The sequence below is a fragment of the Chiloscyllium plagiosum genome, unplaced genomic scaffold (genome assembly GCF_037043375.1).
Source record: "Chiloscyllium plagiosum isolate Xiang-an unplaced genomic scaffold, Cpla_swu_hap1 HiC_scaffold_20, whole genome shotgun sequence".
Lineage (NCBI taxonomy): Eukaryota > Metazoa > Chordata > Chondrichthyes > Orectolobiformes > Hemiscylliidae > Chiloscyllium > Chiloscyllium plagiosum.
Window position 1 is genome coordinate 29,762,836 of NW_028270158.1, and position 25,166 is coordinate 29,788,001.

The following is a 25,166-nucleotide window of genomic DNA, read 5'->3' on the forward strand; positions in this document are numbered from 1 at the left end:
ACAAAAACAGACCCTTTGGTCCGGGGGTTAAGTCCCTGGATATATTCAGGAAAGAGCTTGATGATGCTTTTACAGATTGAAGACATCACGGGGTATGGAGAGAAAGTGGGAATATGGCGTCAAGATAGAGGATCAGCCGTGATCATACTGAATGGGAGAGCAGGGTCAGAGAGTCTGAATGGCCTCTTCTTGCTCCTGGTTTCTATGTTTCTGTCAGTTCAACGTCGTCCAGAAAATCTTCCCCTGAGAACTCTCTCGGACTGTATCAGGGAAGCACAGCAGTCTCTGTTTTCAGTCAAACATTGCTACATCTTGAGAATGGGATGTGTGTTTGCAGAGGCTGTTTACACTCGGTCTGAGGAGGGACGTGGCCCCCAGGATTCCTGACGGTGTCTCAGTAAAACCCTCACAGCAAGGCCTTCCTTACTCTTTACCCTCTGCCAAAGATTCCAATTGGAGGCCTTCTCTGACCCACGTGAAGGAATTGGACCCTGACAATTCCATTGACACGGTTTCCCATCAATCTTCATAGGATCCCTACGGCAGAAGGTAAAGAGTAAAGAATGCCTTGCTGTGAGCGTTTTAGTGCGACACCATCAGGAATCCTGGGGACCACATCCCTCTTCCTACTGAGCGTAAACAGCCTCTGCAAACACACATCCCATTCTCAAGATGTAGCAATGTCTGACTGAAAACAGAGACTGCTGTGCTTCCCTGATACAGTCCCAGAGAGTTCTCAGGGCAAGATTTTCCAGACATTGAACTGACAGAAACATAGAAAACAGGAGCAGGAAGAGGCCATTCAGCCCCCTGCTCTCCCATTCAGTACAATCACAGCTGATCCTCTATCTTGATACCATTCAACCTTTCCCAAATCCTCCAACATCCTTGTAAATCTTTTCTGAACCCTTTCAGGTTTCACAACATCTTTCTGATAGGAAGGAGACCAGAATTGCATGCAATATTCTAACAGTGGCCTAGCCAATGTCCCGTATAGCTACAACGTGATCTCTCAACTCCTGTACTCAATACTCTGACCAATAAAGGAAAGCATACCAAACGCCTTCATCATTATCCTATTTATCTGCGACTCCACTTTCAAGGTGCTATGAACCTGCACTCCAAGGTCTCTTTGCTCAGCAACACTCCCTAGGAGCTTACCATTAAGGTGTGCAAGCCCTGCTAAGATTTGCTTTCCCAAAATGCAGCACCATGCATTTATCTAAATTAAACTCCATCTGCCACTTCTCAGCCCATTGGCCCATCTGATCAAGGTCCCATTGTAATCTGAGGTAACCTTCTTCGCTGTCCACTAAACCTCCAATTTTGGTGTCATCTCTGAACTTACTAACTATACCTCTTATGTTCACATCCAAATCATTTATATAAATGAAGAAAAGTAGAGGACCCAGCACCGATCCTTGTGGCACTCCACTGGTCACAGACCTCCAGTCTGAAAAGCAACCCTCCACCACCACCCTCTGTCTTCTACCTTTGAACCAGTTCTGTATCCAAATGGCTAATTCTCCCTATATTCCATGAGATCTAACCTTGCTAACCAGTCTCCCATGGGGAACCTAGTCGAATGCCTCACTGAAATCCATATATATCACATTTACCACTCTGCCCTCATCAATCCTCTTTGTTACTTCTTTAAAAAACTCAATCAAGTTTGTGAGACATGATTTCCCACACACAAAGCCATGTTGACTATCCCTAATCAGTCCTTGCCTTTCCAAATACATGTACATCCTGTCCCTCAGGATTCCCTCCAACAACTTGCCCGCCACCGAGGCCAGGCTCACCGGTCTATAGTTCCCTGGCTTGTCCTTACTACCCTTTTTAAACAGTGGCACCACGTTTGCCAACCTCCAGTCTTCCGGCACCTCACCTGTGACTATCGATGATACAAATATCTCAGCAAACGGCCCAGCAATCACTTCTCTAGATTCCCACAGAGTTCTAGGGTATACCTGATCAGGTCCTGGGGATTTATCTACTTTTATGCATTTTAAGCCATCCAGCACTTCCTCCTCTGTAATATGGACATTTTTCAAGATATCACCATCTATTTCCCTACAGTCTTTATCGTTGGAAAATGTTACTTCACATCTAACACATTGATATCCCATTACTGTAAATTCCATGTTGTTCATAGCGAATGCATATGGTCGTACATCACATGATCTAACTGTCATACCCCATTTACTTATGAATTTTCAGTCAAGACTTCTAAAAACTGGACACAAATAAACTACAAAAACGGCTGCTGATAAAAATTCATTTACTGGGTGAGGGTGTCTAGGCCAGCAATTACTGCCATTCTTAATTCCCAGAATGCAGTTAAGAGTCACTCACTTTGCTGTGGTTCAGGAGTCACATGTAGTCCAGACCAGGTAAGGATGGCAGTTTCCTTCCCTAAAGGACCAGATGAGCTTTTCTGACAATCAACAATGTTTCATGGTCATCATCAGACTCTTAATCCCAGATTTTTATTGATCTGAAATTCCAACATCTGTCATGGTGGGATTCAAACCCGGATACCAATGACACTACCTGGGTCCATAGATTAACAATCCAGCAATAACACCTGTTGGTCATTGTCTCCCCACTAATGTGTCCTTTGGCATCTTGGTTCCAAACAATACCAAGTGTCAAGTACCAAGAAAATACCTTGAATATGGGTATTCATAGATATGTGAGGGATTCACACATCTATATTTTTAGGGTGCTCAACAAAAAATGGTCAGCCAAGAATAACCGTCTACTGTAGACACAGTGGGAGAGAAATGAAAAGTAAAAGCTCTTGAGGACACATAGATGTCATGGTGATGGTTAATTGGAAATAGAAGATAAAGAATTACAGAATTCTAATGGTATAAAAGGAGGTCATTTTGCCCACTGTGTCCCTACCAACTCTATGAGCATTCTAATTTAATGCTAACCTCTCCCTTTTCCCCCATAACCCTGCTCATTGTTTCTGTTTAAATAATCATTTAATGCTCTCTTGAAAGCCTCAATTAAATCTGCCTCCACCACAATTCTAGGCAGTGCATTCCGTTCAATAACAACTTGATGTGTGAAGATTTTATTCTCACCTCACATAACATTTCAAAACCATACCTTTTGGTTCTTGTTATGTTTAGAAGTGAAAACAGTTCCTCTCTATTCACTCTGTCCAGACCTCTCATGATTTTCAAATCTCCCCTTAGCCTTCTCTTCAATCCTTCCTCATAACTGAAATGTCTCATTCCCAGAACCATTCTTGCAAAAATCTTCCTAAAGTGTGGTACACGAAACTGTACATAATATTCTGGATAAGGTCTAACCAGTGGCCTATGTATGTTCATAAGACCTTTCCTGCTCTTGTATTGTATACCCCTACTGAGGAAGCCTAGAAATTGTATGTTTTATTAACAGCCCTCTCTATCCATCTTGCCATCATTACCATCCTTCTCAGTTTTCAATTCACAGTTTTGTGTCATCTACAAAATTTGAAACTGTCCCCTGTACACCAAGATCTAGATTGTTTATATACTATCTATATTTCAGGAAAAGCAAGGGATGCAATACCAATCCCTACAGTTGGGCAACCCATGGTACCACAGGCTTTGCTTTTGCTGCACTCATCCTAGGACCCATCAGTCTCACTGAACGGGAAACCAGTTAGTGAGCGGGACCTCTGGGCTCTCCTGCACTATCTGCTTGGCAGCTACCAATTCTATATTTGTCTGCTTGACCCTCACATGTGGTGTGACTACCTCACTGAGTACATATACGTACTGTACCACAATAACTCCAGCTGCTGTTGCTCGAGCTCTGAAACCTAAAGTTCAAGATTGTACAGCCAATGACATTTCCTGCATACGAACTCATCTAGGCCATGGGAAGTGTTGATGACTCCCCACTGCCATAGGATGGACATTCCATTGCTGTTTGGACATGCTTCAACTTAAACTTGTAAATCACTTTATTTGTTTTAACCTTATTTGGGGGTTGGTTAGCTCAGTTGGCTAGGCAGTTGGGTTGCAATGCAGAGAGATGCCAACAGCGTGGGTTCAATTCCTGCACCTGATTCTATGATGACTAATGTTGATTCATGTTCATGGCACGATTTCATCATAAACTGTGGTGAGTAGACAACCCCTAGAGTATATTCTGGACTAAACTGCTTTTGTACTCATACAGTCACATCTGCTGAATTGCCTTAAGCAGTTCAACGCAGATGATACTCAAATTCAGAAGAATCAAAATATGTATCCGATTGTACTTTACAGCTGACATCAGGTTATCATTTCTAAAAGCAGCTAATTAAGCAAAATTATTTCACTTAAAATATTTGAGATTTTGAGATTGCACTCAAAATTAGTAAGAGCATTAGCTGTAAAATCATAAATAAATTACCATCCTGTTACATTTCTTTACTGCTCAAATCCCAGTGGATTAAAAAAAGATATTTCCAATAACAGAAGAATATGCTGTATTTGACAACAATATTAGATCACTGGACCTTTAAAGTGAATAGGCCCCAAAATTTAAATTGGAAATATTTCAAAGCATTGATCAGTTGCAAGGATTGTACAAATAAAGAAAGACATAAAATGAAATAGTAAGATACACAGAATCTATCAATCAGGTCATGCAGCCAAGCAACAATCACTGTAGGGATTTCTTGATGGGCAAACTTCCTTTTCTTCAGAACTGAATCCACCATATTTCTTTCATCCTAAGAATAAAACACTTAACCTGCATATCAGGAATGTTGCATAAATACTAATTACTGCTGCATTTATTGCATGTAAAAGCACAAATATATTTTAAAATGAAGGCACACTAACTTTAAGAATGTAATTATATCAACTGGAAGACAGTAATTTTGCAAGTTTGATAGCTACACAATGCTTATAAATAACAACTGGGCTTTCAGAACAAAAGGGGTCATAGTGGGGAAAAAAAAATCAGGAAAAGTACCATAGTCAGAAAGGATACTTCTCTCTCTGAATAGCCCAATGTCAACATGGTGTAGGTTTGTGAAACTGTCAATGATATGTTCAAATTTGTTCTTGTTAGCTGGGTGTAAGGATGGCACTACTTGTTAATCTTGAGCAATTGTACAAGTTCAAACATACTGCTTGACTAAGGGACATGAATACAAATGTGACAGGCCAAGTTCAGGAAGTGCTCCTTCAGACAAAGAGAGGTTGCCTTCTGGAATCGTTTCAATAACAGCAGTAGAACCAAAAGGCTACAGTTGTTCAATTGTCAAGAAAGATGCTATTATGTAAGATCTCAGATTTCAGTAGAAAAGATGACATAGGTAGATTAGAAAGCCTCCCTAAAGTAATGAAATTTCTTTTCCTTCTTCAATTGCATTCCATACCCAGAGATGATTCATAGCTAACAAAGCCCCAGAAATCTCAGAAACCTCTATCACTACCGATGAAAGGTATGAGAATGGACTAGACATGCTTTTTCACTGTTTTGAAAGTCCAAAGGTTAACTCAATTTTGTGACCAGAAAATCCTATCACACCACTTCACAGCAATTTGTCTCTTCCCACTATTAACATTGAGATCAGAATGCCCTAAACCCCTCTATCCACAATCTACAGTTCAGAAAGAAAAAGAAAGGCTTGCATTTATAGAGGATTTTTCATGACCCTGAACATCTCAAAGACTTCCTACATCTAATGAACTACTTTTGAAGTGATGAGAAAGTACATCATTTAGCCTTACCACAGCAGAGTCATCAGGAACAATGCACGTTGTACATTTACAAAATGGTATAAGCAACATTGAGTGCATTACATTGAGCCAGAGATGGCACTGGTTTATATTTTCAAGAAGTAAAAATGAGACTTTTCTTTGTATTAGACTACAGTTAGAGTCATAGAGATGTACAGCACAGAGACAGACCCTTCAGTCCAACTCGTCCATTCTGACCAGATATCCCATCCCAATCTAGTCCCACGTGCTAGCACCCAGACCATATCCCTCCAAATCAAATCCCTCCAAACCTTTCCTATCCATAAACCTATCCAGATGCCTTTTAAATGTTGCATTTTTACCAGCCTCCACCACTTTCTCTGATAGCTCATTCCATGCAAGTACCACCCTCTGCCTGAAGATGTTGCCCTTTAGGACTCTCTTATAACTTTCCCCGCTCACCCTAAACCTGTGCCTGCTAATTGTGGTCTCTTCCACCCCAGGGAGAAAAGACTATCCTATCCCTGCCCCTCATGGTTTTATATACCTCTATAAGGTCACACCACAGCCTCCGACACTCCAGGGAAAACAGCGTCAGCCTATTCAACCTCTCCCCGTAGCTCAAATCCTCCAACACTGGCAACATTGTAAATCTTTTCTGAACCCTTTGAAGTTACACAACATCCTTCCGGCAGGAAGGAGACCAGAATTGCATGCAATATTCTAAAAGTGGCCTAACCAATGTCCTGTATAACCGCCTGTAGTCAATACTCTGGCCAATAAAGGAAAGCATACCAAACACCTTCTTCACTATCCTATCTACCTGTGACTCTACTTTCAAGGAGCTATGAACCTGCACTCCAAGGTCTCTTTTTCAGCAACACTACTTAGGACTTTACCATTAAGTGTATAAGTCCTGCTAAGATTTGCTTTCCCAAAATGCAGCACCAAGCACTTATCTAAATTAAACTCCATTGCAACTCCTCAGCCCATTGGCCGTTGTAATCTGAGGTAACCTTCTTTGCTGTCTACTATACCTCCAATTTTGGTGTCATCTGCAAATCTACTAACTATACCTCTTATGCTTACATCAAAATCATTTATATAAATGACGAAAAGCAGTGAACCCAGCACCAATCCTTGTGGCACTCCACTGGAAACCCAAGCACATAAATAGAAAGCAGGAATTATCAACAGTGCTTCACCCAGAGGCCCACTGAAGATGTTACCTAGTAGGGTGACGAAATGTCTGGAAATGCATCTTCCAGCTCAACGAGAAAACCTACATCCAGAACCTCAACCTTAGCTACAAATCTTCTCAAAACTCTCTAATACTCCTACTGTCTTTATACCCTTCCAAAGATTCACTTGATCTCTCCTGACATATGTTTCCTTCTTTTCCTTAACCAAAACCTCAATTTTTTTAGTTATCCAGCAAACCCTACACTTACCACCCTTTTCTTTCACCCTAACAGGAATATCCTATCTGTGGACTCTCATTATCCAGCCGTCCCTTTACCTGCGAACATCTGCCCACAATAGCTTTTAAAAGTTCTTGCCTAATACCATCAAAATTAGCCTTCCTCCGATTTAGAACTTCAACTTTTAGATCTGGTCTATCCTTTTCTATCACTATTTTAAAACGAATAGAATTATGGTTGCTGGCCCCAAAGTGCTCCCCCACTGACACCTCAGTCACCTGCCTTGCCTAATTTCCCAGAGTAGGTCAAGTTTTGCACCTTCTCTTGTAGGTACAGCCACATACTGAATCAGAAAATTTTCTTGTACACACTTAACAAATTCCTCTCCATCTAAACCTTTAACACTATGGCAGTCCCAGTCTATGTCTGGAAAGCTAAAATCCCCTACCATAACCACCCTATTATTCTTACAGATAACTGCGACTGCCTTACAAATTTGTTTCTCAATTTCCCGCTGACTATTAGGGGGTCTATAATACAGTCCCAATAAGGTGATCATCCCTTTCTTATTTCTCAGTTCCACCCAAATAACTTCCCTGGATGAATTATGAGGAATATCCTCCCTAAGTACAGCAGTAAAGCTATCTCTTATCAAAAATGCCACTCTCCCTCCTCTTGCCCCCCTTTCTCTCCTTCCGGTAGCAGTTGTATCCTGGAGTACCAAGCTGCCAGTCCTGTCCATGCCTGAGCCACATTTTGTAATTGCTATTATATGCCAGTCCCATGTTCCTAACAATACTCTAAGTTCATCTCCTTCCCTGTTAGGCCTCTTGCATTAAAGTAAATGCAGTTTAATTTATCAGTCCTACCTTGTTCTCTGCTTTGTTCCTGTCTGCCCTGACTGTTTGACTCACTTGTTTTCCCAACTGTACCAGTCTCAGATTGATCTCTTTCCTCACTATTTCCCTGAGTTCCCCCACTCCACAACACCCAACTTACTAGTTTAAAATCTCCCGAGCAGCTCTAGCAAATCTCCCTGCTAGTATGTTAGTCCTCTTCCAATTCAGGTGCAATCCACCCTTCTTGTACAGGTCACTGCTACCCCAGAAGAGATTCCAATGATCCAACAATGTGAATCCTTCTCCCCTGCATCAGCTCTTCAGCCATACATTCATCTGCTCTATCCTCCTATTCTGAACCTCACTAGCTAATAGCACTGGGAGTAATCCAGATATTACTACCCTCAAGGACCTCCTTTTTGAATTCCTGCCTAACTTTCTATATTCTCCCTTCAGAATCTCATCCTTTTCCCTTCCTTTGTTGTTTGATCCAATGTGTACAATGACCTCCTGCTGGTTCCTCTCCCCTATGAGAACATTCTGCACCCTCTCTGAGACATCCTTGATCCTGGCACCAGGATGGCCGCAGAAATGTCTGTCTGTCCCTGTGAGAGTCCCCTATCATAATCGCTCGCTTGGAACTCATTACATTGGAGCCAGTCTCGATACCAAAGAAACTTGGCTGTTTGTGCTACATTTCCCTCAGAGTACATCACCCGCTACATTTTCCTAAACAGCATACTTGTTTGAAATGGGAATTGCCACAAAAGTCTCCTGCACTACCTGCCTATTCCTCCTACCTTTCCTGGAATTAAACAAAACACCTGACTGTATCTGTGGCTTTTCTCCCTTCCTTTAGCTGCCATCCGACACACCCCCTAGCTCTTGTAAATTCTTTATTGCCTCTAACTGCCATTCCAACCAATCCATGTGATGTGATAGGATTCATAACCAAAGACACTTCTTGCAGATATAATCATCAGTAACATGGAAACTCTCATACACTGTCCCTAAACTCCCACATCATCACTCGACTAAATGCCATCTTTAATCCTTCACAATCTACAGACCCAGAAAATAGCGCCAACGTTTTGTTCTCGTAAACAGTTCTCCAGGCTAATTCAGTACTTATGGTTTATATTTTTAAAACTTAATCAAGAGACAGATTCCAATAAAACATTTAATCCAGAAAAAAACCCACTCTACTCACTACTATAGACTTACAGCAAGGTTACACACAAAAACTATGCACTTATCTGTTCCTGTGCTGTGAGCTCTCCCACACAGGCACCTCCAAGGTCAGCTGTGAATTTCACTGTTTGTTAATTTTTCTTCCATACACTATGATGTCCAGAGATACATGAACTCAAACAGCAAAGGCAGTAACTGTGCAGATTCACTACAGTGTCAGTATTCAGTGTATTTCTCTCTCTCTCCCTCACTGACCATGTGGTCACTGCCTTTTTTCTGTCCTCCTCCATTGTTTTGATCTTTTTTCCCCCACAAGTTTCAAAACAATGCAACAGCATATAATACAGTAATTGCTGCTCCTGGAATTCGAGGAAATCATCTCTAGGGCCTAAAATACTTCAAAAAAGAAACAGCTCTTACAGCCACAATTTTCTCCTGTACTCCATTTTGGATTACCCAGCCCCTAGAAGGACAAGAGCAGCAGATTAGATTAGATTAGATTACTCACAGTGTGGAAACAGGTCCTTCGGCCCAACAAGTCCACACAGACCCGCAACCCACCCAGACCCATTCCCCTACATTCACCCCTTCCCCTAACACTACAGGCAATTTAGCATGGTCAATTCACCTAACCTGCACATTTTTGGACTGTGGGAGGAAACCGGAGCACCCGGAGGAAACCCATGCAGATACGGGGAGAATGTGCAAACTCCACACAGTCAGTTGCCTGAGGTGGGAATTGAACCTGGGTCTCTGGCGCTGTGAGGCAGCAGTGCTGACCACTGTGCCACCGTGCCGCCCACAGGATACATGGGAATGACACCATTTGCAAGTTTGTCTCCAAGCCACACATGATTGTGATTTGGAATTATACTGCCGCTATCACTTTCTCAAGGCCAATTAGGGATGAGCAATCAGCCAGCTAACTAACAAGAAATGTTTTTAAAAACTGAATTTTACAAGTGAGGCAATAAACATGCAAGCAACCAAAGGGTGCTCAGGAGATAACTTGTGGTATAATTGGAGGTCTTTTGAAAGAGCAGGAATAGGAGACAACTAGTGAAAAATATTTAGGAAGAGAATTTGAGTAACTTGTGTATTAACAGAATGTTCTACCGTTATGGTGTGGAAACAGGATTGGGACTTAATAGAATATAAATCTTGTTTCCAAACATTGCCACGAGTTCACTTTAGATGGAAACCACTCAATGTTAAATATTTAAAATACTGTTTTATGCTTTTGGAAATGATGTATCAATTTTAAACAGATGTACTTAAATTTCCTATCAACACAGTCTGACATTTAGACTACGATCAAATCACTTGTGTATCACATGCCTGTAACTGCTTCATGATTAAAAGCAGTGTATGATGAGAGAAGCCACAAGGGTTTTATACATATTTTCATTTTCAGAAGAATCAGAGAAAACTGCATTCACCTTTACTTTTGTGGTAATATTGATTTTTTTTAATCAAAAAGCATCTTTTGCTGTTCTCCCCATTGAATATCCATTAATAACTGAATATGAGTTTCTTTTCTCTTATTGTACAGTAGTATAGGGTACAGCCATCAGTTACAGTGAAGAAGACCATTATTGTATGTTGTATTGAATTATATATTGACACAGAAGCAGAATTAAGCTATTTGGCTCATCAAGTCTGCTCCACCATTTGATCACACCTGATATGTTCCTCAACCTTATCGTCCTGCCTTTCCCTCTAACCCTTTATTCCCTTACAAATCAAGAACCTACCTATCCCTGTCTTAAATACCACTCAATAACTTGGTCACCGCAGCCCTCTGTGGCAATGAGTTCCACAGATTAATCACCTGAAGAAATTCCATCTCATCTCAATAAGAAGACTGATGACACTGACTTCACAGAACCATAGAATGATACAACACAGAAAGAGAATATTCATTTCATCGGCCTGTGTCAGGTATTTTGTAGAGCTAGTGCTTCGTGCTGTTTTCCCATAAGCTTGTAAGCTAACCAAGCTGTCATTGCTGGGCTTAATCCCTCTCTTCCTTTAAACAGAGGGAGAGCATATGCAATTCTCAATTCATTTGCAACACCCACAAAATCCAAACAGGACAAGAAGATCCTGGCTAAAGTGTACACAATTCTCATTTTTCCTACCCTCAATAACTTAAAATGTATTTCACCAACACTGGGTGACTGTTCTACTTTGAGAACTATCAACCTTTTAAGTAGCTCATCTTTGTCTATTTTAATCTTATCTGAATTTATTATTGTCTTCTTGTTCACTGTGATAAAGACAAATACAAAATACCCAGTTGTTGCTTCTCTGTCTTCTCATGCCCTCTGCCTCCTTTCTCATCCTGTATTGATGCACCAATCGTTTGGTCACTCTTTTATCATTTGCATATTCAAAAAGGTCTGTTCGCTTGCTTTTTATGTTAGTCACTAACCTACTCTCATACTCTCCTTTTGCCCATCTTAAACTCTTTTTAATTCTCCTCTATACTTTCTGTATTCAGCTTTATTGTCTCATAAACCTTGTACAGGTATCCCCCGCTTTTCGAACGTTAGCTTTATGCAATTTCGCTTTTACAAAAGACCTACATTAGTACCTGTTTTCGCGAATCCGAAGAGGACTTTCACTTATATGAAAATCTACTTTTTCCCCCATATAAATCATGCACCTTCACTTTACGCAATTCCCAGCTTATGAAAGATTTCCTGGGCATGCTCTACTTTCAAATAGCGGGGGCTATCCGTACTGTCATAAGCTTCCCTTTTCACATTTCAATTAAATACCGAGCTTAAGTTATCCAGGAAGTTCTATCTATCCGAGCAATTCTTTCTTCCTTGTGGAATTGTATCTACTCTCTCCATCACCGTCTCTTCTTTTAAGAACTCCCACTTGAAATGACTGTTTTGCCTATCAATTTATTGTTCGAATCAATCTAGACTCTTTTTCATGAAATAAAACAAAGAACTGAGGATGCTGGAAATCTGAAACAAAAACAGAGGACGCTGAAGAAACATAGCAGGTCTGGCAGCATGCTGCATGATATCAGCGTTTCTCTAAATTCCCATTAATCTCATCTACAGCATAAATCTAGCCATGTACAAGTAACAGTTCTGCTACTTCATTCCAACCAAATGCTGCCTCTCAACTACATTATCTCCCTTTAGTATTTTAGGACTAATAGGTAGTCATTAATTAATATTAAGTAAAGATCAATACCGTCAGCATCTTCTCCTCCCTTTTATTTCCATCCTGATGCTTCCTGAATACCTTGGATTTCAGCATATGAAGTGCCCAATCTTCCCCTTCTTTGAGTGAAATATTATGTTATTGCCATTATCTCATAGCTCCATGTTAAAACTTGCACTTGCAACTTCCTAACCTTATTTATCACACTTCATCTCCAAGAGTGTGTTTTTTTGCCTCTTCCAATCCCATCTACTGATGAACATAGGTGGCAAATTATCAGCAAAGAAGAAAATTCATTGTGACCACGCAAAATTCTATTCTATTCTCAGTCATTGCAATGTAATTACCAATGTAAGCCTGTAAAGGATTATCTCTTCCTGACAAGCCTTTTAGAGGCTAGCAAGCTGTTAGAATGTGGGAAAGGTCAGAGCTGGAAAAGCTTTAGAGATCATCAAGGATTAATACCCTTTAGTTATTCATGGGCATTTTCCATACACTATATCTATATATTCTTACCAGATGGTCTATTCCACATATTTACCAGCATCTGCATAGAGCAATTGAGTTTGAATCTGCCTTCTGCTAAGCTTGATCCAGCACCCCCTAGTTTTAGATTTATTAAATTTCAATCTCTTCCCTTAATAATCTGGAAAAAGTTAATGATGTCCACCGAGAAGTAAAAACCAATCTCTTCAATCACTCTTCATAGGTCAGATGCTTTAGGATAGGCATTGCCTTGGTTGACATTTTTACCTCCAATACCCTGGATGAATACATTAACTTCAAGTGTAGCCGTACCACCAGGTTCGTTACTACTTTCTAGGGTTTGTGTGCGGTGCAATCTCTCTCTTTACCAAATGACCTCAAATGTGTGTTGCATTGAATTCAATGAGACATCAACCAACTCCCAACTTACATCTCACAGCTCACCTAACCGAGTCTCGCTATTCTCCTTTTTGTGCTTGATATCCTACAGCAATTCAGTTTATAACCACTATTATTTCTCATCTCTATTTATTACCTTGTTAAACTGGTGCCACTCAGTAGTGCACAGTTCCAGCCTTTCGCCAATACCTTAATTTTTGGTGCCAGACTTACTTCACATCATGACCTATTACAGAAACTACAAGCAAACATTTAAAACTAAGTAATTTGTATTCCTCATCACAGTTCAAATTTATTTTTTGAAAATTTATGCGTCAGTAGCTGGAACATGTACATAATTAGACAAGAGTTACTCACCAGCTCTTTTCGCCAGCATGTGGGTTGGTGTGTGTCAGAAGTTGGTGAGACAAGCAAAGCTTAGTTCCCGCTCTGCGCATTTATCTAATAAAAGTAAAATACTGTGGATGCTAGAAATCTGAAATAAAAAGTGCTGGAGCAATTGAGCAGGTCTGTTAGCATCCGTGAAGTAAGAAGCAGAGTTAAAATGTTGAGCTGAGTCCAGTCTGACTTCCGGAGTCCCAAAGAAATGTCATGGTGGACTTGACTCAAAACATCACACTCACTCACTCTCTCTCTCTCTCTCTCCTGCCCACGCAACTCCACCACCGCCCCACACCCCCCACCCCACCCATCAACCCTTCGAACAGATGCTGCCAGACCTGATAAGTTTCTCCAGCATGTTGCTTTATGGCAGATTTATTTCCGATGGTTTGGGTCTGATTGAAAACTCAGTTTGCGAAATTAGGATTGGAAGAGGAAGAGGCACACTTTCCCCAATCCCCAGCTCGCAACAGTTATGAGTCACTTCTTCAATTGCAATTGTGACTCCTGAAACAAAAAGCACAGGTATCAAAAAGAAAAAAAAACAATTTCAAGTTTAACCAGTTAAACGTCTTCTTCCATCACATTCAGAGCAGTAGATTTTAACAATATGTGATGGGATTTAAATTATGGCAATTCTCTACAAATTCTCCAGAGTATTCAGATCTCAGTTTGTAAAATGGGGTGATAATGTCTGTAAATGTTTACCTTCAATAGTTCAGCAGAACACTTATCGTTAGTCTATTAATTTGCATGCATTGTTATTTCAAATAGCTTTTGTTAACTGCTTGGATGTTTGAAATGTAAACACAGGAACTATCTCTCACCTTCAAAGAGTATAACATAAATTAATTTCAGGAAGAAAGGCTGCTGGGCTTTGATTCAAACTCCGTGTCATCAGCTTAAATTTAGGTTCCAAAGAAGCACTTGGAAAGCCTCTCTAATCTTCAAAATGATATTTGTATATAAGGTTAAGTCAATCTTCTGTGCACACTTGAAGTCAAGACTATCATGCCCAGAAGTGACAATAAAGAATCGAGGATTATTCAGTCAGCACACAAAGGTATGGTTCAATATCCATTTTAAATTATATACTTGAATCTAACCTCATATTATTTGTAATAAATCGAAAACTTGATGAAATTTGGGAAATTGAGAAGTAAAGAAGGTTGGATTATAGGAAATTTTGGCTACATTGCCAAGACAACTGTGAGATGCAAAACTGAGGCATTACACCTTTACTCACCACTGGCCAGAAATGTAATTAAATGTGACAAGTTTATACGGGGAGTTTCAATTTTTAGGGCTTTATCACAAAAATTGAGATAAGAAATTAAAATAACAGCAACTAAAATTTTGTATACAGAAACATATGCAAGATTATTCATCTTTGTAGCTCAGCAAGACTCTCAGAGACCTGAAGGTGAATGCCCCCTTCATCCTCAATTTTAGTAAAAGAAGTTATTGTCAAATGCTGAAATCTTAACTAAAAATTAATCTTCCTCCACAAAAGTGCATATGCAATCTTTGCAAGGTGAGGAACTCACATCCTGTCATCGACAAGGCCAGAAGTCAGAAGAGTGATGGAACCTGGCTGGACAGGTGCAGCTCCAACAATACTCGAGACCATCTAAGACAAAGCAGTTTGCTTGGCTGGCACCACATCTAACACTTTCAATGTTAATTCCTTTCACCAGTGATGCACAATGGAAGCAGTGTACCATCCACAAGATGCACAATAGCAACTCGTTGTGGCTCCTCTGAAAGCACCTCCAACCTTGCTACCTCCAATACCTCAAAGGACGAAGATAGCAAATACATAGGAGCACAACCACGTGCAAGTTCCAAAGAACAAAGAGTGGGCTCTTCAGCCCACTAAGACTGCACTGACACATGCTTTTCTAAATCAAAAGCCTTTCACATCTACACAGTATGAATTCCTCTATTCCTTGCCTATTCATATATCTGCCTGTTATAATTTTGTAAACAGCAGGTTACTCTCATCCTTCAACATTCAAGTGAAAATAAACCAAGTTTGTCCAATCTTTCTTCATAGCTAATATCATCCAAATCAGGCAACATCCTGGTGAACCATTTCTATATCCCCACTAATGCATCCACATCCTTCTTGTAGTGTGGCGACCAAAACTATAAACAATATTCCAAATGTGGCCTAACTAAAGTTCTATGCAGATGCAACATGACTTACCAATTTTTATACTCTCTGCCCTGACCATTGAAGGCATGCCTTCTTGACCACCTTATCCACTTGTGTTACCACTTTCAGAGAACTGTGGACCTTTGCACCTACATCCCTTTATAAAAGTTCTGCCTGTATTTGCATTTACTGTATTAGATCCTGCATTAGATCTTTCAAATGCAACACCTTGCATTTGTCTGGATTAAACTCCATCTACCATTTCTCTGTCCAAGTATCCAGCTCATCTACATCCTGCTGTATCCTCCAGCAATCCTCCTCATGATCCACAGCTCCCGCAGTCTTTGGGTCATTCATAAACTTACTAATAAGGACACCTACATTTCCCTCCAAATCATTATACGTATGTCACCAACAACAGGAATACCAGCACTGACCACTGAGGAACACCATTGGTCACAGTTCTCCAGTCAGAAAAACAACATTGCTGTACAACCTGTGTTGTATATAGAGTCATATAACATGGAAACACACCCCTCGATCCAACTCGTCCATGCCAATCAAGTTTCCCAAACTAAACTAGTCCCACTTGCCTGTGTTTGGCATATGTCCCTCTTAAGCTTTCTTATTCATGTACGTTTCTGAATGTCTTTTAAATGTTGTAACTGTACCTGCAACTACCACTATCTCTGACTGTTCATTCCACATACAAACCACCCTCAGTGTGAAAAAATTGCCACTCAGGTCCCTTTTAAATCTTTCTTCTCTCACCTTAAAAATATGCCTTCTAGTTTTGAGCTCCCTCATCCTAGGGAAAAGACCTTTGCTAGTCACCTAATCTATGCCCCTCATGACTTTATAAATCTCTATAAAGAACTTCCTATGCTCCAGTGAAAAAGTCCCAGTCTATCCAGCCTCTCTTAATAAATCAAACTCTCCAATCCCAGCAATATCTTGATAAATCTTTTCTGAATCCTCTCCAATTTAGCAATATACTTCCCTATGGCAGAGCAACCAGAATTGTATACAGTACTCCAAAAGTAGCCTCACCAATGTCCTGTACAACCTTGACATAATGTCCCAACTCCTGTACTCAGTGGTCTGAGCAATGAAGGCAAGTATGCTAAATGCCTTCTTAACCACCCTGTCTACCTGTGATACAATGTTCAAAGAATTATGTACCTGGAATCCTAAGTCTATTTGTTAGACAATACCACTGAGGGCCCTACCATTAACTATATAAGTGCCGCCCTTGCTTGTTTTATTAAAATGCAATAATTTGCATTTATCCAAAGTAAACTCCATCTGTCACTCTTCAGCCCACTGGCCCAATTGATCAAACTCTCTTGGTAATCTCAGATAACCTTCTTCACTGTTGACTATATAACTAAGCCTGTTCTGGATCTATCTTACTAGCCACTGCAGATTCCTCATGACTTCACCTTTTGAATCAGCCTGGTATGAGGGCTTGCCAAAGACCATATAGACAAAATCCACTTCCCTGTCCTCATCAATCATCTTTGTAACTGCCTCAAAAGACTCAAGTTGTGAGACACGGCCTCCATACACAAAGCCATGTTGCCTATCGCTAATAAGTCCATAGTTGTCCAAATGCCAGTAAATCGTATCCCTAAAAATTCTTCTCCAATAATTTACACCACTGACGTAAAGCTCACCAGGCTACAGTTTTCTGGATTATTCCTGTTGCCGTTCTTAATCCAAGGAACAACTTTGGCTATTCTCCAGGCCTCTGAAACCTGTCCTGTGACTAAAGAGCATAGGGATTTCATGCAAGGTCCCAGCAATTTCCTCACCTACCTCCCTCACATTGATAGATTCAATCAGGACCTGGGGACTTGTCCACCTTAATGCTTTTTAAAATACCTTCTCAAGTACAATTAAAGACAGGCAATAAATGTGGCATAGCCAATGATTCCCACATGCCATAAATGAATTTTTAAAAATATAGAACATAGAACATAGAAGAATACAGCGCAGTACAGGCCCTTTGGCCCTCGATGTTGCGCCGATCCAAGCCCACCTAACCTATACTAACCCACTATCCTCCATATACCTATCCAATGCCCGCTTAAATGCCCATAAAGAGGGAGAGTCCACCACTGCTACTGGCAGGGCATTCCATGAACTTACGACTCGCTGAGTGAAGAACCTACCCCTAACTTCAGTCCTATATCTACCCCCCCTTAATTTAAAGCTATGCCCCCTTGTAATACCCGACTCCATACGCGGGAAAAGGTTCACACTGTCAACCCTATCTAACCCCCTAATCATCTTGTACACCTCAATCAAGTCACCCCTAAACCTTCTTTTCTCTAATGAAAACAGCCCCAAGTGTCTCAGTCTTTCCTCATACGATCTTCCTTCCATACCAGGCAACATCCTGGTAAACCTCCTCTGCACCCGTTCCAGTGCCTCCACATCCTTCCTATAGTATGGCGACCAAAACTGCACACAATATTCCAGATGCGGCCGCACCAGAGTCTTATACAACTGCATCATGACCTCAGGACTCCGGAACTCAATTCCTCTACCAATAAAAGCCAGTACGCCATATGCCTTCCTCACCGCACTATTTACCTGGGTGGCAACTTTCAGAGATCTGTGTACATGGACACCAAGATCCCTCTGCTCATCCACACTACCAAGTATCCGACCATTAGCCCAGTACCCCATCTTTTTGTTATTCTTCCCAAAGTGAATCACCTCACACTTAGCTACATTGAATTCCATTTGCCACCTTTCTGCCCAGCTCTGCAGCTTCTCTATATCCTGCTGTAACCTGCCACATCCTTCCTCACTGTCAACAACTCCTCCGACTTTCGTATCATCCGCAAACTTGCTCACCCAACCTTCTAACCCCTCTTCCAGGTCATTTATAAAAATGACAAACAGCAATGGTCCCAAAACAGATCCTTGTGGAAAACCGCTAGTGACGGCACTCCATGAAGAAACTTTGCCATCAACTACTACCCTCTGTCTTCTTCCATCCAGCCAATTCCTAATCCAAACCTCCAACTCACCCTCAATGCCATATCTCCGTATTTTCTGCAGTAGCCTACCATGGGGAACCTTATCAAACGCCTTACTAAAATCCATATATACCACATCTACCGCTTTCCCCTCATCAACCTCCTTCGTCACCTTTTCAAAGAACTCAATAAGGTTTGTGAGGCACGACCTGCCCTTCACAAAACCATGCTGACTATCCTTGATCACATTATTCCTATCCAGATGTGCATAAATCCTATCCCTTACAATTCTCTCTAAGACTTTGCCCACAACAGAAGTGAGACTCACCGGCCTATAGTTACTAGGGTTATCCCTACTCCCCTTTTTGAACAAGGGAACCACATTTGCTATCCTCCAGTCTTCTGGCACTACTCCAGTAGACAAAGAGGACATAAAAATCAAGGCCAATGGCTCTGCAATCTCCTCCCTTGCTTCCCAGAGAATCCTAGGATAAATGCCATCAGGCCCAGGGGACTTATCTATTTTCACCTTTTCCAGGATTTCCAACACCTCTTCTCTACATACCTCAAAGCCATCCATTCTACTTATTTGTGACTCAGTATTCACATCAACGACAATGCCCTGTTCCTGAGTAAATACTGAAGAAAAGTATTCATTCAGTGTCTCCCCAATCTCTTCCGCCTCCACACGCAACTTCCCACTACTATCCTTGACTGGACCTATTCCTACCCTAGTCATTCTTTTATTCCTAACATACCTATAGAAAGCCTTAGGGTTTTCCCTAATCCTACCGACTAAGGACCTTTCATGTCCCCTCCTTGCTGCTCTTAGCTCTCTCTTCAGGTCCTTCCTGGCTACCCTATAACTCTCAATCGCCCCAATTGAACCTTCACGTCTCATCTTGAGATAGGCCGCCCTCTTCCATTTAACAAGGGATTCCAATTCCTTATTAAACCACGGCTCCCTCGCACGACCCTTTCCTCCCTGCCTGACAGGTACATATGTATTGCTACCACATGCTGGCTCCAATCTAGTCCTCATTCAAGATTCAGAAAGGCACTTTTCTTGTCAGCAAAGGTCTGTGATCAAAAGCAGGTCCCCTTGCTGAATTTTCAACTGCAACCACTTAAACAATTTCTATGGAGATTTACAAGCAAATATAAGATATTTACCAGAGTTCCACATTGAGGAATACATCTACGAACTAAACAGCAAGTCATACCCACCTAAACATGCAGATTTGATATTATTTTTAACAATGATACACTTCAAGTTGGAGGCACATTGTAAAAGAGAAATTACTAATAATGGCAGCTGGTACATTTTGTTACTGTGCATTTAAAGCACCTGCTGGAGGGATCATAAACAGCCTGTAAGTGCACTAAAAATGTCTTAATTAGTATAAGAGTCATAGAGCACTGGAGGGAGCCAATGGCCTATTAAATCCAGTTAGTCCACTCCTTGGCTCTTTACCCAAACACCTATTAATAGCTTGCTCCTTCAAGTTACCTTTTGAAAGCTTCTAATGAATCTATTTCCAACACCCTAAAAGGTTATTAGCAACTTAAAGTGTCTGCAAAATAAATATAATCCAAGCAGCAAGATCTATAATAATAACTCACTCAAAACATTAGTTAAAAATGTGAATTATTAAAACTTTTCTCTTCTGTATAGAATACAGAAACAGGCTCTCTCCAATTCACATTGTTCAGATCTCAAGTGGATCAAGTTGTTTCTATTTATCCGCATGTTCTTTAAATTTCTACTTCCTGATTCCAGTGCTAGATCCTGCCATGAATGGATCTACACAAAAAGGGAATCAGACAATGCAAATGGACTCAGCTAGGAAATTTAGGAGCATTGGTCACTCAGCAGATGTTATGTTTTTTGGTTGCGACAGATGCCCACCAGTGAACTGTCAGCTCATGTTTCAACCTTTTGTCATTCATTCAAATTATAATCTAGCTCTACCTGATGCAAAGGTAAGAACAAATGAAAAAAATGTAAAAATGGTGACAGATACATATTGTCCAAGTCAAGACGTGGTGCATGAAGATTATTTTTGAATCTACTATTAATTACATTCTGACAAACAAGCTCTTCATCTAAGAGTCATACAGCAAGGAAACAGACCCTTCAGTCCAAACATTTCTTATTCATGTACATATCTAATTATCATTTAAACAATGTAACTCTATCTCCATACATGCCTTCCTCTGGAAGTTCATTCCACACATGTTATCACTCTGCATAAAAAACTGTCACCATGTCTTTTTAAAATCTTTCTTCTCTCACATTAAAATATGCCCCCTAGTCTTGAAATCCCCCACCACAGGGAAAAGACACCTGCCATTCAACTTATCTATACCCCTCATGATTTTTTAAACCTCTATAAGATCATCTCTCAACCTCCTATGCTCCAGTGAAAGAATTCCCAGCCTATCTAGCTTCTCCCTATAACTCAAACCCTCCAGTCCTAGTAATATCCTGGTAAATCTCTTCTGATCCCTCTCCAGTTTAATAATATCCTTCCTATAACAAGGTAACCAGAAGTGGACACTGTATTCCAGAAGAGGCTTCACCAATGTCCTGTACAACTTCAACACAACATCCCAACACCAATACTCTAAAAGGTCTGAGCAACAAAGGCAAGCATGCTAAATGCCTTCTTAACCACCCTATGTATATGTGATGCAAATTTCAAAGAATTATGTACCTGAACTTCAAAGTCTCTCTGTTCTACAAGGCTACTGAAGGCCCGACTTTTGACTGTATAAATCCTACCCTTGGTTGTTTTACCAAAATGCAATGCCTCTCATTTATCAAAATTAAACTCCATCTAATATCTGATAGAACACTTAATGTTAACAGAAAATAGAAACATAATAAACTCTGAATACAATAAGAGAAAATAAAAATAACTGGAGAAACTTAGCATGTTAAGCAGCATCTGTGAAGGAAGGAAGAATTAACTTTTTCTCTCTCCACAGATGCTGTCAGATCTGCTGAGTTTCTTGAGCAATTTCTGTTTTTGTTTGTTTGAGATCTCCAGTATCGGCAGTTCTTTACTTTGTTTTTTTATGACAGAAAGCAACTTCTGATTTCAAAAAATAGTATACATGTGAGTCTAGCTGGTTGACACTAAAGTCTAGCTGGTTGAAAGCTGATATTCAGCTTCTGGTATGTTCTATAAATCTGGATTAAAGGAAATATCAAACCCAAGTGGTTTATCCAGGTTACTACTGCACAGAACAAGCAAAATCAAAGTCTTCACAACAACATTTTAAATATACAATTGATTTTAAGCAGTTTAACCGTACCATCTATTTTTTAAAGGTCAAACATAAACTGTAAGTATAGAATTAACCAGAACTATAAGTTACAACATCCCCTACCTCAACTGTTCCTTGAAATGTCTTTGAGTTAATACTGGAATGATAGGATATCTCTGGCTCCTGATGGTAATGGTGCCCTGTATATGTTTTGTCAGCTAAGATTGTAGAGTTTGCGCTGTGGCCTATAGTTTCCAGGGCATGATGATCCAATAAATCTGAAGATGCTTCTCCTGCATAATTCTGTCCCAACGGAGCATGAGATGTCTGTGCAAAGTCCAGGAGCAGAGGATTCTGCAGATGAAAAGGGTAACAATTGTTCGGTGGTAGCTCAGGAGATGGGAAAGGATAAAGGCTACATATGGGGTACTTTGAAGGGTCTTTAACCATCCTGTCAAAGAGATGAGGAGCATTTTGTTGTCCTGTGTTCTGCAACTGATTTTGACAATATTGAAGTAGCCTGGACTGAGGTGGCATCTCTGCTAACTCAGGGCTTCGAGACTGATTCCATGTTGATGATTGTTCTGTGCTGAAATGAAATAAATAGACAGCATTGTTCACATTCAATATGCTTTATGCACAACTGAAAATCAAATGTGTACCAAATACTATTCAATTTAGAGCTACATCAGAAACGTTATACCAGTACATAAAAATAATAATGCTCATATCATAATTTTGAAATATCCTATTAGCATGTATAATGTAGATTGTAGATATTCATAAATGTATTTATTCATTAAGTGAATGCAAATTGCCAAAGCCAAATAATAGGTGATTAGTTCAGCATTTTATTTAGACAGGATACTATTCAGTAATATGAGCATAATGGGTTACTACTCAGGTCCTAGCTGAGGAGGTCCACTGTTCTGATCCATTTTATCAAGGACCACTTAAGCTATGGTAGTTCAAAGTCTGCAGTTTGACAGATGGAGTTTGCCACAAGGTACTTTGATAAATGTAAAGTGTGGCATTTTGCTAAGGTAAACCAGGCCAAAACTTATACACTTAATGTTAGGGCCCTGGGAAATGTTGCCAAACAAAGAGGCCTAGGGGTGCAGGTGCATAGTTCCTTCAAAGTGGAGTTGCAGATAGACAAGGTGCTGAAGAAGGTGTTTTGCACATTTGCCTTCATTGGTCAGAACACTGAATAAAGGAGTTGGGATGTCATGTTGCAGCTGTACAGTACATTGGTGAGGCCACTTTTAGAAATTATCGTCACCCTTCTATAGAAAGGAAGTTGTTAAACTTGAGAGGTGAAGAAAAGGTTGACAACGATGTTCTAGGACTGAAGCATTTGAGTTATGGGGAGAGGTTGAATAGGCTGGGGCTATTTTCCCTGGAGTGTCAGAGGCTGAGAGATGACATTATGGAGGTTTATAAAATCATTAGGGGTGTGGCTAGGTTGAGTAACCAAGGTCTTTTTCCTAGTTCTGAGGAAGGGTCACTGGACCCAAAATGTTAACTCCCTAATTTCTCTTCACAGATGCTGCCAGACCTGCTCAGCATTTCCAGTAACTTCAGTTTTTGTTATCTTTTTGCTGAGGGCGGGTGAGTCTGAAACTAGAGGGTCTATGTTTAAGGTGAGAGGAGAAAGATTTGTAAAGGACCGGAGGGATAACGTTTTCACATAGAAGGTGGAGCGTGTATGGAACGAGCTGCCCGACCAAGTGGTGGAGACTGGTACAAGTACAACATTTAAAGATATCTGGACAGGTTTAAGAATAGGACAGGTTCAGGTCGATTTGGATGAAATGTTAGCAAATGGGATTAGGTCTGATCGGCGCAGCCAACTTGGGCCAAAGAGGTTATTTCCGTGCTGCATGAATCTGTGCCTTCTCATGTTTTCCATTTCTTGATCCAAAGACTGTTTGTGGGCGGATCTTGTTTCAGAAGGTTGCTTCGTGCCATACACTGAGACTGAGGGCAGGCATTAGGTGGGTTAACAGGTCATCATTGAGTGAGGTGCTGCACAGATGCTTTCAATGAATGTGTGTGTTTTCATCAGTCAGTGGACAAGAGATGTTTGAGAGGCTAGTATGACAAAGGAGGGATATTGGGCAGAGGATTTCAGTTATGTTCAGTATTGTTGCTTTCAACTGATAAATTATATGTCACCAGATTTAACTAGGAGGTTTTCAACATTATGAAAGCAATTAACAAACAGTTTTGACACACAGGTGAACAGGCAAAGAACACAGGTATATGGACCATGTGCAGGCAGATGGGATTAGTTTAGAATAGCATCTTGCATCAGCACAGACAGAGTGGGTTTAAGGATTGGTCCCTGTGCTGTTCTGTTCTATATTCTATATTCCATACAGTGCAAGGGTCAAATATCAAAGAACAATAAGAGGAGGGAGGAAGGAATTTAGGCAGAAATTCTTCAGTGAAAGAATAATAGTATTATGGAATAACTTATACAGGATCCTTATTGTTGTGGCCGATGCAAGTAAAATAGAATCAATTGGGTACATTTTTGCAGATCAGACTGGTGGCCTGTCAAAAAGGGAGGGACTTACTGAGTTGATAGTTATTTTCCCATTCCTGAGAACTCTATTGTTAATATGATAAGTCCAGTAGGTAAAATGCTTAAATGGGATGGCTACCATCCCTAATACTTTTGAAAAAGTGTTTTTCTGAATTCATTCATGGATCAAGAGTGTCCTTGGCTGGGCCAACATTTATTCTGAAAATGTGTTGCTGGAAAAGCGCAGCAGGTCAGGCAGCATCCAAGGAGCAGGAGAATCGACGTTTCGGGCATGGGCCCTTCTTCAGGAATCATGACCGAAACGTCGATTCTCCTGCTCCTTGGATGCTGCCTGACCTGCTGCGCTTTTCCAGCAACACATTTTCAGCTCTGATCTCCAGCACCTGCAGTCCTCACTTTCTCCTCCAACATTTATTCTCCACTCCTTAGTGATTCTGGATGCAAGTTTGCTCACTGAGCTGGAAGGCTCATTTTCAACATTTCGTCTCCATACTAGGTAGCATCATCATCAAACCTCCGGTGAAGCACTGGTGTTATGACCCGCTTTCTATTTATGCATTTAGGTTTCCTTGGGTTGGTGATGTCA

At 40.6% G+C, this 25,166-nt stretch overlaps 1 protein-coding gene across 4 annotated transcripts in view; it reads right to left on the reverse strand.

The window, feature by feature from the left end:
• Positions 1 to 25,166, reverse strand: part of LOC122560734 (ATP-dependent RNA helicase with zinc finger domain-like) — a 569,578-nt gene that overhangs the window by 45,121 nt on the left and 499,291 nt on the right. For all 4 annotated transcript variants that reach the window (XM_087997766.1, XM_043711726.2, XM_087997765.1 and 1 more), the window contains one exon: positions 22,153 to 22,618. In XM_087997766.1, coding sequence (XP_087853892.1) covers positions 22,153 to 22,618 — 466 coding nt within the window. The remainder of the gene's footprint in view (positions 1 to 22,152; positions 22,619 to 25,166) is intronic.